Genomic DNA, 13,635 nt, shown 5'->3' with positions numbered 1-13,635 from the left:
AGGTAGACTTGAAGCTCCATCCTTCCCAACACTGCCAAGTGTCTAGTCCATCAGAATTCTACTGTAACTGTCTCCTTATTCGAGGATCCTGCACAGGTTTACCGACCTTTCTGAGCCTCAATTTTCTCATACGTAAAAGAGAATCATAATACCTCCCTAAACCATGTCACCTTTTTCATAAGGCCAAAAAGAAAATATAAGTTACTGGTCATGACACATTTGAGTTGGGCATCAGATTAGAGAAAAAGATGAAAATACTCCAGCTCTGTCTTCATGAAACTCACAGACACACAGAAAAGAAAATATGACCCAAATAACTGCAGTACAATAAACGCATAACCCATGTTACGACAAGATTCAGAATACTCAAGGAACACTTCTCATTCCTTTAAAAAAAAAAAAAAAAAAAATTAGAGACTATCTATTAACTAAGCTGACAACTCCAAGTGCCGTGGACCCCAATCACCAATCCATCCTTGCAAGTCTGTCAGCTTTTCATCCTAAATCTCTCAAATTCATCCATATCTTCCTATATTCACTGATATGATCCAATGTATTCAACAAATATTTATTGAGTACCTACTATACTAGATACCAGAAATCAGTGGTAAGACAGATACCTCAAGAAGCTCACATTCTAGTTGAGGGAATAATCTTTAACAAGGAAGCAAAAGAAATAAAATACTAAGACACAAAATAGTGCTGGACACAGTTACTTTCGAGTGGTTAGGAAGGTCTCTCTCTGTTCTCCCAGGAGAGAACACAGCCCTGTCTTGCCTGGGCTACTGGAACACACTGGCTGCCCTAACTTTTTTCTTACACCTTGCAATCTGCTCCACACAGCAAAAGTGACTCTTTAAACACAGCATTTGTCACATGTTCCCTGTCAATCTAAAATAATTTAAAAGGTCAGGATCTCATTTAAAGAGAGTTCATTCAAACACAAAGGTTGAGGATGGCCTGCCTAGGAAGCCCAGAAGGGAAGAATGTGTCTTGTCTTATACAGGATGAAAATCAGTGTTCCAAACTGTAGAAGTCTGTTAGGTTCAACAATTTCAACATCTTCCTATGCAATGCTTAATGCATAATTTCAATGAACTGAGTAGTTAAGATGGTCTTTTTCCTTCAAGAAAGGTGTATTTCACATTACACCCTGAAAATGTAACTGTCTTGGGGTCCCTGTTCAGTGCACCATTTAGTCTCAGTTAGGTACAGGACAATACAGGAGGCCATCTATTACAAACATCAGTGATTGAGAGGGGAGAAATCTGGTCTCTGCTCTTTCCTAGTCATTATAGAACAAGAACAATGAGGAAGAGAATTAAGCTATAATTCTAAGAAGCAGCATTACAAAACATGCTACATGGATTCAGACCACAACTACATCTCTCTCAAAGCTTAAAGTATTTGGGAAGTTCCAACAGCTTTTACATTTTATTTATTTTCACATTCCATTGCAATCAGAATCAGACTAAATTGCATTCAGGAAAAAAAAAAAAAAATTGAGGCTAGGGGCGGTGGCTCATGCCTGCAATCCCAGCACTTTGGAAGGCTGAGGCTGGCGGATCACCTGAGGTCGGGAATTCAATGCCAGCCTGACCAACATGGTGAAACACCGTCGCTACTAAAAATACAAAATAGCCAGGCGTGGTGGTGGGCACCTGTAATCCCAGTTAGGAGGCTGAGGCAGGAGCATCACTTGAACCTGGGAGGCGGAGGTTGCAGTAAGCCGCCGAGATCTTGCCACTGACTCCAGCCTGGATGACAGACTAAGACTCTATCTCAAAAATAATAATTTTGAACACCTTAGGACACTGCTCAATGAATAGGAATGAACAGACAATATCTCTACCCTAAAAGAGCTTATATTTTAATGAGAAGAAATGAGAAAATACACACCATTTAAAAAACAAGTCGATAAGAAGGGCATTAGAGGAAAAAGTCTGGGAGGAGTGATGGGCAATGGTTCAGGCTGCAAAGTTTTAAACCGCTCACGTAGGATCTAGCCCTGCCTAACCACGAGTCCTGTTTCCCTCCCGCCTCTGTATATTTCAGTCCCTTACGTGCAATACTCTTCTCTCTTTACTAGGCTTTCTGCAGATAGTTCCCTCTGCCTGAACCCTTCCTTCAGCTCAGCTCAAATACCCCTTCCTCTGGGAAAACTTCCCACATGGCTAGATTTGTATTCTAGGCTCCCGCAGCACCTGCCCCTCACCTTGAAACACCGCCGACGTTCTGACTTTACAACCCGCTTGTACCTGTTTATCACTCATAACATCAAGTAAGCTCCATGCGGGCACAGCTATGATCTGCCGTGCGCCCAACACGGAGCCTTTGTAGTAACTACTATGACCTCGCCTACTAGCGGAACACACTGAGAGCCGAAAGCGTCGGGTTCGCTCCGGACCACCGGATGGGGAACGGCGCGGGCCACAGGGCAACCGGAAGTGTAGCGTTCTAGTCCGGAAGCCCTTAGAAGGAAACGCCCGCAAAGGCTGGTTTTTAAGCGGGAGCGTCTCTTCACTCGCAGCAAGTGCGCGTGCGCTGCCTCCGTCAGCCCAGATCGGGAACATGGCCGTGCGGTTGCTGTGGGCGGGCCGGCTGCGGGTGCAGTGCCTACTGTCCTCGACTGCCGCGTGGGAGAGCAAGTAAGCGTTGCACGCGAGGGGTCGGGAGCGTGAGGACTCTGCGGGGCTAGCGAGCCAGCCGGGTAGTTGTGGGCTGGAAGGCGAGAGTTATCTGAGCGTAGGCGATGGGACCAAGCCTCTCCCTCTACGACCATATACTCACGGCCCCATTTTGCAGACGGGGAAACTGAGGCCCCCAGCCGCGCCTCAGCCCTAGGCCGAGGAAGGTGGGGAGATCCGAGGTCATGCATGGCCTGGAAGGTGACAAGTCTCTAAGCCCCCAAGGAGGGATGTACCGCTCTCACAGCTGCTTCTCCCGGTCTGTGGTACCTGTGGGTAAATTGGGGTTCTCTTCTCTCACTCCGTGGGAACTTAGGCCGGTCCTTTCTCCGTTACCCGGGCACTGTTGTACCTGTCAGTAAAAGAAGGCCGCCGAACTTGGTTTCTCGAAACAGCCATTGCATCAGCCTTCGGGAGACAAGTTCCATTTGCTGCCTTTATCCATCCGCGGCTTTTATTGGTCGCTTACGAGACCGACTGCGGAACTATGGATGGTCCTTTTTATTATTCCCCTTTTAATAATTGAGGAAACTGAGGTTTAGAAAAGAAAAGTTGAGGAACTTTTCCAAACTTAAATATTCGGAAAGTGGTGGAACCCGGACTGGAAACCGGTCAGGGCGTTAGAATCGGCGCTGTTATTTAATGAGACATGTTAATTAATTTTTTTCAAAGTCTGTTGCCCACACACTGTTTCTTCCTGGGAAAGAGAATAAAAATGGTTGAGTAGGATGTAGGGTTGGACCTCTGAATGGTAAAGTAAGCTACGGGAGAATCTGGTAAATGTGCTTAACTGTATATGTAATCCTATTTATCTTAACACACCTGACCCAACATCCTACCCGCTAGCACCTGAGTGAGAGGTTGCATTCAGGGTTTCGGGACTTGGTTCTGTTTTCCGTTCTCAAGTCTTTGGCAGCTTGTTGGTCATGTAAGGAAATGATCAGAAGAAAAATGGTTCCTTTCGATAAGCTGTCTCCCTATTCCAGTTCTGAAGCAGTAGGAATTGAGATTGGCCACAACTGCCACCCCTACTTCTTGCCTGAGCTTTGGCTATTTTCCTTTTGAACTGGCTTTGAGACTATTTTGACCTGCTTTTTCCATTGGATAAATGTACTTTTTTAGGGAGAAGGAGGTGTTTCACTGTGTGTAATTAGCCCCAGATCCACCGTGACCGTATTTTCTGACCCCAAAATGTGGAACTGTCTATAAAATCACACACCAGATTATAATAATTGAATTTAAGACTGGCTTGGAAAGTCAAGGAGATAAAAGTCCTCTTGCCTACACCTTTAAACTAGCTGCACTTTGGGAGGCCGAGGCGGGTGGATCACGAGATCAAGAGATCGAGACCATCCTGGTCAACATCGTGAAACCCCGTCTCTACTAAAAATACAAAAAATTAGCTGGGCATGGTGGCGCATGCCTGTAATCCCAGCTACTCAGGAGGCTGAGGCAGGAGAATTGCCCGAACCCGGAGGCGGAGGTTGCGGTGAGCCGAGATCGCGCCATTGCACTCCAGCCTGGGTAACAAGAGTGAAACTCCGTCTAAAAAAAAAAAAAAAAAAAATCATATAAACTAGCTGTTTGCTCTGCCTAGGACGCTCTCCCCTTTTTTAAAGCCAACTCCTTTACCCACTTTAAGCCTTTGTTCAGCTGTCTCCTCAAGGACCACTCTACAGTATATGCCAGTCCATATAAATGGTTTTAAAGAACTCTTGTACTCAGATTGATTTTCATGACAATTTTACTTAAAGTCAAATTACGAAGATCCAAGAGGTACACTGGAAACTTCCTTGACCTGGAGGTCAGGACTGCCACGGTCCAAGATATGCTGTAAACTAGCCCCTAGTCCAAATTTCTTTCTGTGTGAACTCGAACAGTTTAGGTGTACAAAATTCTAGATTACATAATGAGTTGACTGCAAAGACCTGTTTTCACCTGTGTCTATAGTTCACTAACAGTAACTTACAGTGTTGTATTTCATTGACTTGATCTTATATATAGGTGGGAATTTCTTTCTCAGAACGGGTTCTCCTAAAAGCCTTATAACTTGTAGTGAAGAAGGCTTAGAATTCTAAGCCTAACTCTAGTTTGATAAGGTCCCTTTACTGGGCTTAATTTCCCCCATTTGTAAGATGGAAGGTTGAACCAGAACTTACGACTTTTTGAATGCCCACTTCTGATAATGCTCCTCTGGTTCTGGGTATTAGCATTTGGTTTCCTTATGCTGACTTTTATATACCTAGTTCTGGCTATTTCTGCTGCTTGGTGCTCAGTGTCCTGACCCAGCAGAATACCAACTATGTGATCTTGAGCACGTCATCATGCCTTAAGCCTCTCAGCATCATTTTTTTCATCTGTAAAATAGGGATGGTGGTAGGGTTTATCTCACATATTGTTGTGAAAAGAAAAGATGCTAGTGTCTGGTACATAGTAAGGACTTCATTGAAGTGTTCATTTGTTACTATAACTGAAAACACTTTCTCCAGAGATTCAATCTGGAAAGATCTCTGGTCTCTAAACTTGGTTGTGATTTTGGCTTATGATAGCATTTCTGAATTATGTGCCAACTCCTTCCTGTTTTAGGGGATGGCCACTTCTATTCAGCACTGCCATCCAGAGAACTGCTGGTGAGGACTGCCGTTCTGAGGACCCTCCTGATGAGCTTGGGCCCTCTCTTGCTGAACGAGCCTTAAGGATAAAAGCTGTTAAACTGGAGAAGGAAGTCCAGGATTTAACGGTGAGTTGATTTTCTATTTGTTCTTCATATCCTCTCTCTAGTTTAAATATCCACATAATGTTTTTTAATGTCAATTTTTAAAATGAAGTTTTCTCTAATTGGCTCTGTATGTGCTATCCCTCATCCCTCCTCCACTCTCTTTCTAGGTATACTAGACAGAAAAAAAACCGTAGTAGTTCAAAAACACCACTGGCTAAAGATAGTCATCTCTTTTCAGTTTCCTGTTATGTCACAGCATTTAGATATCTGACATTAGACACACTTACAGGGAGATAGATAAACCAGAGGAATTCCAAAGCAAAATCACCTAAAAAGGTAAGGAGGCTGGAAAGCATACCTTATGACAGTAATTAAAAGAACCAACAATTGTAATAAGAATGAGAAAGAAAAAGACTAAAGAGGGTAAAATAACTGCCTCCAAATAGATGACATACTTTTTTTTTTAATGAGACGTAGCTTCACTCTTGCCACCCAGGCTGGAGTGCAGTGGCGCCGTCTCAGCTCACTGCAACCTCTGCCAGACGGGTTCAAGTGATTCTTCTGCCTCAGCCTCCCAAGTAGCTAGGATTAGAGGTGCCTGCCACCATGCCCAGCTAATTTTTATATTTTTATAAGAGACGGGGTTTCAGCCATGTTGGCCATGCTGGTGTTGAACTCCTGACTTCAGGTGATCCACCCATCTCGGCCTCCTAAAGTGCTGGGATTATAGGCATGAGCCACCATGCCCGCCTAGATGACATACTTTTAAAACTTATTCTCAGTTTTCCTAAGTTCAAGTCAATGAACGGAAGCTGGAGGTTGGCAGTGTTGGCTGAAGGTGAAAAACAAAGCTTTTTCTCAAGATAATGAGGTTAAAGACTATTAGGAGTTTGAACTAGCAGGCTAAATGACTACCTAGCAGTGCTGCTAAAGAGTAGGTTTCTGCTTTGACTAGGGGTTTGGAGTAGCTGATTTAAGATTTCTGTAACTCCTAGTTTGTTTTATGAAAACCTATCAGGAGGGTGAAATTTGTAAAGTAAGCAAAAACATTCTCTTCCACCAATAGGCATTTGTTTTCTCATCCTTTTGATTTTGCTTTTGATGTTCAGGTGAGATACCAGAGAGCTGTAGCTGATTGTGAAAACATAAGGAGGCGAACCCAGAGATGTGTGGAAGATGCCAAGATATTTGGTGAGAGATTTATTTTACAATAAAAAATATCTTTGGCCGGGTGTGGTGGCTTATGCCTATAATCCTAGCGCTTTGAGAGGCTGAGGCTATCCGATCACATGAGATCAGGATTCAAGACCCGTCCAGCCAACATGGTGACACCCCCCCCCCCCCGCCCTGCCGTCTCTACTGAAAATACAAACATTAGCTGGGCATGGTGGCGGGTGCCTGTAATCCCAGCTACTCTGGAAGCTAAGGCATGAGAATCGCTTGAACCCAGGAGGCAGAGGTTGCTGTGAGCCAGAATCATGCCCCTACACTCCAGCCTGGTCAACAGAGACTCAGTCTCAAAAAGAAAGAAAAACATGTCTTTGACTTTAAGGTAGCTACCTGTTTTGACACAGGCCCTTAAGCCTGTCCCTGGATTAAAGTCAGATTAACAAAGTCCTTGCCCCACTGGAGCTTTGGTATTGTGCCATAGACGTCTCTAATGATGATATTGCTTACCCTCATTTCTGTAAGAAAAATCAAGTTTTAGAATTGAGAGTATTGGGATTTCTCAACAACTGAATTTACTTTTATTTTGCAACAGTTCATATGACTCTTAAAAAATCAGACAAGTTTTGTGGTCCATCTCCAGCAACTTCATAGCCAACTTACCTCATCTATGGCTGTATCTTACTTTCATGTCCCTATTTAGCCAGTCCTCAAGAATAAACCATTCTTGGCACCCCTTAGCATAGTGTCATTGACTTTCTTTTTTTATCGTTACTTTCCTTCTCATGAAATAATTCATGTCTTGTCCCTGTTGAGAATGTAATGCCTTAGCACAACTGGAACAGGCAGGAATTTTCAAAATGTACATAAGTCAATGCTACAAGCAAATGGCAACATAAATTCATGATACATAAAAATAGTTGTTTTTAAAGGACAGGTTTAAGCCTTCTGGGTATAGTCTTACCTAGTTCTTGGATTCTGTCTTTTCCATTTCCAAGTCAGGTTCCTGTCATATTTGCCTTCTAAGGGACGCTGATTCGTCAGTTGGGTTGGGGTGGTAATCAGTGATGATCTCTGAGTCCTGTGTGGCAACCTTTCCACTTGCTAGACTGCTCTGTATACTAGCCATCTATCTAGGCATTACCCAAACTCTATGCCCAAGGACAGAGTGATTTCCTCACAAACAGTTAAAATGTCTGGCTTCTCTGCAGGAATCCAGAGTTTCTGTAAGGACTTGGTGGAAGTGGCCGACATTTTGGAGAAGACTACAGAATGCATCTCTGAAGAGTCAGAGCCAGGGGACCAGAAGCTCACTCTGGAGAAGGTCTTCCGAGGGTTGTTGCTTTTAGAAGCAAAGCTGAAAAGTGTGTTTGCCAAGCATGGCCTGGAGAAACTAACACCCATTGGTGATAAATATGACCCCCATCAGCATGAACTCATCTGTCATGTGCCAGCTGGCGTTGGGGTGCAGCCTGGCACTGTGGCATTAGTGAGACAAGATGGCTACAAACTTCATGGCCGCACCATTAGACTTGCCCGGGTGGAAGTGGCAGTGGAGTCTCAGAGAAGACTGTGAAGAGGCCATCAGGAACTGGATGTTCTCCCAGAGTGCAGTCACCTATGTTTCTTTTATTTATTAAACTAGGTTTGTATTGTACATGAGGTACTTCATGTGATATGTTTTGGATTTAGTCATATTGGCTTTATTTCTAAGATATTCTATTGATTTAATATGACCTGTTTGGTCTCATCAGAAGTCTTACCATTGGGCATTTGAACAGTGTGACAAGTGTTCCCATGGCCTTTATCAAAACATGTTCGGGAAAATTGGTACTCTGATGAATTTGAATCCAAAGTCCTTTTGACTATATGTTTTCAACTACATGTTCCTTCCTAGCGGTCCCTATAATAGGAATTGTATAGTATCTTATATTTTGTGGATAAAGGATACAGTAGGGATTGGTTCAACATTTGGGTACTGAGGGGATAAAGCCTCATAGTTGTATAAATTTATATCATTTTTGTTGATTTTTATACATACAGATTTTCAGAACTTTACCTTTTGTCTTTTTTTTTTCCTTTTAGCCATCTTTTGTCCTTGTAATCCCAACTAGATAGGCTTTATGCTCACATCGATACCCCGTACCCACTCCTTTCTCATCCCCATTTGCTGGGGCTAAAGGTCTAGGTGAGACTTGGAAGGCAAGGAGCATCAGGAAATTTGAGATACCCAGGACCTTTTCAAGCAAGAATGGCCAAACAGCCTTGTGCTGTCTTCACTATGAGTTATCTTCAAATTATTTTCAGCCTCCCTGTCATATAATCATTTCAGGCAGACTGAGGCAGCACTAACAGCTAATGACCCACACGGCTCTATTTAGGTAATTTATCTACAACTTCTGGTTCCACCAGCCTTTACTTCTCTGTCCCTTTGTCAATGTTGCCTTATAATCCTTTATTAGATGATGGGAAGTGGTGATGATCAGGACAAAAGTGTTAGGTTCCCAGGATTTCTTATTTATTAATAATTATGTGGAAATTTTTTTTAGGTTTCCTCCTGCTGTATGTTATTTTTGGTGATAAGAACACTTAAGTATTCTCTCCTCGTAGCAATTTTTTTTTCTTTGTTGCCCAGGCTGACCTCCAGCTCCTAGGCTCAAGCAATCCTGCCTCAGCCTGCCAAGTAGCTAGGACTACAGGCGTTCACCACTGCGCCCACGAAGTTTTGTTTTTTTTTTTTTTTAAGTTGGTACTCACAAATCACTACCTCCGTTATACTGACAAGCTTTTTATTTCCTATTTTTTGTATCTATTAGGTCACATTTGTGTAAACATCTAGCTCACTTTATATTTTAAACTCCTAGAGTTAATGGGCCTATGTATTGTTGTTTTGTTTTTTTTTTTTTTCAAGTCTTACAGCTGGTGTTTTGTAAAAGATTTGTCCAACAAATGACTTAATGAATGAATGATACATCAGTCAGACTTTAGGAAGGCAGTCGATTATGGATTATTTTAATGTTGGAAGAGGACTTAATGATCGAATCTCACCCTTTCTGCTTCTGAAGTATGAAAATCTAGTCTTTTTAGGACTGAACCCAAGGAAAATAATCTTTGGTTATTTTCAAGATTATTGAAATCCTTGATAAAATAATCAAGGATTCTTGACTAAAGTTCAGTGAGAATATGAATAAAGAACAACTAGATATTAATGTCAATCATTGGGCATGCAGATAAGTTCCCAGCAGACAGATGTTGGATATCCAGATTGTATAGGTTTAGGTGTAAGTTATTACTCATAAAATCCATTTCCACTGGAACTCTATGACCTCAATCAGTGGAGTGGTAAAAAGTTGTCCTCTTATACATTATGGGTAACTATAAGACAACATACAAGCATATCAATAAAGCCATCTCCTTGTGGGCCCTACCATCTTCATCAGATTTAGACACTTAAAAAAACAAGTAAATATGCACTTTTAAAATGCAATCAAAAGATTGGTGGTAAGCTTTGAAAACCAGAACATCTTTTGGCATTCCGCTAAGTGTATATTGTAAATTTAAGGAACAATCAAGGTTCACGATAGGAAGTTGTCTTTTTATGCCTTCATTTCTATGAGATTGACAGATGGTGACAATAAGAAAATGAGCTGATTATAATTGCTCTCTATGTGTGTTTTTGTTTTTTGTTTTTTTTTGCTAGCTATCATTACTAGTTAGAATTATTAATTAGAATTAACAATAATTTTAGGCATGGAATGTTATGATTACCTAAAGAGATGTCTCTACCTTCCGGGCTCAAGCGATCCTCCCACCTCTGCCTACTAAGTAGCCAGAACTACAGGCAAGCACACCACCACGTCCGGCTACGTTTTTTTTGGGTAGGGGTTGTTTGTTTGTGTTTAACAGGCAGGGAGGGTCTCACTATATCGCCCAAGCTAGAAGAATTTTCTAATACTTTTTACACCTCCCATTTTGGCAAGTAAATTGAGAATGACTTTAGGTTTTTCTATTATTCAGTAGCTTTGCAGACTTAAAAGTGTAAATTTAGAATTAGAAGATGAAGCTATAATAGTAAGAATCTCAAGTTGAAGGGCTTTGGGTTGCCAAAGCAGCATAATAGAGCATAGGCTTGAACTTGATTCTTTCACAACATTGTGAGAATTATGTGGAATGTGTTAAATGCCTACTACAGTAGGCTCTCGGATATTTATTTTATTTTTTTATTATGCATATAGTTTTTCCTGCCTTTTTATGGCTGTCTGAAGTCTAGGGAAAAGGGAAGACTGGTTAATGATGAGTAGAAAAAGCTTGTAAGCTAATCATTCACTGACTTATTTTCCTTCCACCTTTTTTTTTTTAAATTAGCCACACCACACAAAACCCACATTTTTGGACAGAAACAGCAAAAAAATTGTTTCAGTGCTCTTATTTTCACCTTAATGGTATAGTGAAAAGACACTGGCTTGCAGATGATACTAAGGAAGCTTTGGCTCACTCTCACTTGAAAGTGGGATCTTGGTGTTTTCGTACTTGGATTGTACAAATCTTGTACTGACTTTTCTTACTGCTGAAAAGGAATCAGGCAGTTGTGTATTGATATGTTATTTGGTGCTCTCATTCATGGCAAAGGATTTGATAAATGAATAAAGATTCTTAAAACACTAAACAAAATCAAATGGGCAGAACTAAAGATGAAATGTAATATTCATCAGAACAAGGATCACTGAGAAAAATATTCAGAAACAACTTTAATAAAACCCGAATTGAAATAACCGCAGTTCAGCTGTTTAGAGTCTTTGTCTGCCTATTCATATTGTACATGGAATGTTATGGGTACTTCATGACTGCTGACCTGCCTCGTTGATGCTCTGGAAAGGTATGCCAAGATCTCACAGCAGCACAGCCACGTGGACGCAGAGTGGGCTTTCCACACCCTGCCTCAGTGTTGAAGTCTTGTGTGTTTTCTTACTCCTTGACTTGCCTCTTTCTGATTCCTATGTATTTCTTAAATCTGAATTCCTATTTAGTGGAGATGGGGTCTCACCACGTTGGCCAGGCTAGTCTCAAAACTCCTGACCTCAGGTGATCCACCTGCCTCTGCCTCCCAAAGTACTGGCATCACAGGCTTGAGCCACTGCCTCTGGTCCCGTTTCTGCCTTCCTTTCTAGCATTGACTTGTTTTCTTGGGTTTGCTTCTTGGTTCTAGGTGTCTTATTTCCTTCGACTACTGCACTTGTACTGCTGGATTACTGACTATTCTCACCAGATTACAGACACTTGGCCTTGTTCTGACCTTCAGCTTCCCCATGTTCATCCTACCTTCCGACTGCCTGGCCTCGTCTTTACCTCTGCTTCTCAGCTAGCTTCCATGTACCTAGACTCATGGCTGAATGGCCCTCTGCTGGGCCAGCCTTTCCTGGGATTTGGTCTTGCATTTTCATTGTCTTTCCAATCCTGTCTGTATACTGTAGCTCCATAAACCATTTTTCCCACATTCCCAGTGCTAGTCAATGAGTATATTATTCCTATCCACTCAGATGTTGCCCATGCTTTCAAGTTCACCGTAGTGGTTTTAAAACGGCTCCAGAATTCCTTGATGCCTTTATTGAGGAGTAGGGCCTATGTCCATTCTTAAGTCTCCTTGGAGCTTTGTGATTGCTTGACCAACAGAATACAGTGGAAGTAACACTGCCATTTTCTGGATGCAAACCTTAAAAAACTGGTATCCCCACTTCCTGTCTTGGGATGCTTACCCTTGGAACCTTACCATCATGCCAAGAGCAAGCTGGAGTAGCCTGTGGAATAGAACTGAGGGCCCTGGTTGAGCTTTCAGCTGAGCCGGCATTATCTTGCCAGCCAGCCAGTAAGCTATCTTGAAGGTGGATCTTCCCATACCCAGTGGAGCAGCTCCAAATGATACCACATGGAACAGATGAGCTGATCTTACTGAGTCCTGCCTAAGGTGCAGTGTGAGCAAAATAAATGACTGTTACTTTAAGCCACTAAATTTTTAATGGTTTGTTACACAACAGCAGATAAAACGATAGTCTCCCCACTGCATTCCCAGTCTGGCACTCTGCCACAAGAATCGTGCCTACCTGCTTTTTCCCTTATCAGCTCTTTTGAATTTCTCTCACGATGATGAGCACACACTCTGTCAATGGGCTGGTAGGGTTAGAAGGGCTTCCTAACAGAAGAAAACAGCTCTAGATTCAAGAATTACAAAGGACCCTAAAATTACAAGCATAGTCAAGAAGATGAATTTGAACACTAACATGATTTACCCTACAAAAAAATGACAATCAGAGTACATCAGTACATAAGAGAACTTGGCACACAATGCTCCATGAATGCTTGTTTTAAAAGCTGTTTAATGCAGGCATCCCCAAACTTTTTACACAGGGGGCCAGTTCACTGTCCCTCAGACTGCTGGAGGGCCGCCACATACTGTGCTCCTCTCACTGACCACCAATGAAAGAGGTGCCCCTTCCTGAAGTGCGGTGGGGGGCCGGATTCGGCCCACGGGCCGTAGTTTGGGGACGCCTGAAGGGAGTATGTGGAATCTTTTTGAGGGAGCTGCTGTCATCCAGAAAGATCTGGGAGCCGAGGCACCGGCCATGTCAGCCTTCATCCTGGCTTTCCGGTCACCCCAGAGAGGCCACTCTGAACAGCACAGGCTTCCCAGCCCCAGGGGCACTGTACTGCCCTGTGCCTGGACCACCTCCACCGGCCTGCCCACCTCCCACCTGGAAATGAACTTAAAAGGTGTTGCATCCTGACAGTGCCAAAAGAAAATTTTAAGATTATGACAAATGCATGACTATTCATCTACCAGTTTACCAGTAGTAATCCAGTTTGGCCCAAGTAAATTAAGTCTCAGTGCTGACTTAGAACCCCAGCTATAAGCTCTTTCACCATTCTCTGAATCCCTTCAGGTTTTTGTTTGTTTCTGTTTTGTTTTGTTTTTTTGAGTAGGAGTCTCACTGTGTTGCCCGGGCCAGAGTGCAGAGGCCCTATCTCAGCTCACTGCAATCTCCACCTCCCGGGTTCAAGCGATTCTCC

At 42.6% G+C, this 13,635-nt stretch overlaps 1 protein-coding gene across 1 annotated transcript; it reads left to right on the top strand.

Moving 5' to 3' along the window:
• Window positions 1–2,486: 2,486 nt before the first annotated feature.
• On the top strand, window positions 2,487–11,350 carry GRPEL2 (GrpE like 2, mitochondrial). Its single transcript, XM_003934000.4, has 4 exons — window positions 2,487–2,648; window positions 5,274–5,427; window positions 6,516–6,597; window positions 7,785–11,350. The coding sequence occupies exons 1-4, from the start codon at window positions 2,572–2,574 to the stop codon at window positions 8,147–8,149; spliced, it is 678 nt and encodes a 225-aa protein (XP_003934049.1). The 5' UTR covers window positions 2,487–2,571; the 3' UTR covers window positions 8,150–11,350.
• The last annotated feature ends 2,285 nt before the right edge of the window (window positions 11,351–13,635 follow it).

The sequence above is a fragment of the Saimiri boliviensis genome, chromosome 1 (genome assembly GCF_048565385.1).
Source record: "Saimiri boliviensis isolate mSaiBol1 chromosome 1, mSaiBol1.pri, whole genome shotgun sequence".
Taxonomy (NCBI): Eukaryota; Metazoa; Chordata; class Mammalia; order Primates; family Cebidae; genus Saimiri; species Saimiri boliviensis.
Note: the sequence above shows the minus strand (reverse complement) of the source record. Positions and strands in the feature narration are given on the sequence as shown.

Coding starts and splice junctions, on each gene's coding strand:
- GRPEL2 (XM_003934000.4), top strand. CDS start 2,572: ATGGCCGTGCGGTTGCTGTGGGCGGGCCGGCTGCGGGTGCAGTGCCTA. Junction 2,649..5,273: donor ACTGCCGCGTGGGAGAGCAA/GTAAGCGTTGCA, acceptor TTCCTGTTTTAG/GGGATGGCCACTTCTATTCA. Junction 5,428..6,515: donor AGGAAGTCCAGGATTTAACG/GTGAGTTGATTT, acceptor TTTGATGTTCAG/GTGAGATACCAGAGAGCTGT.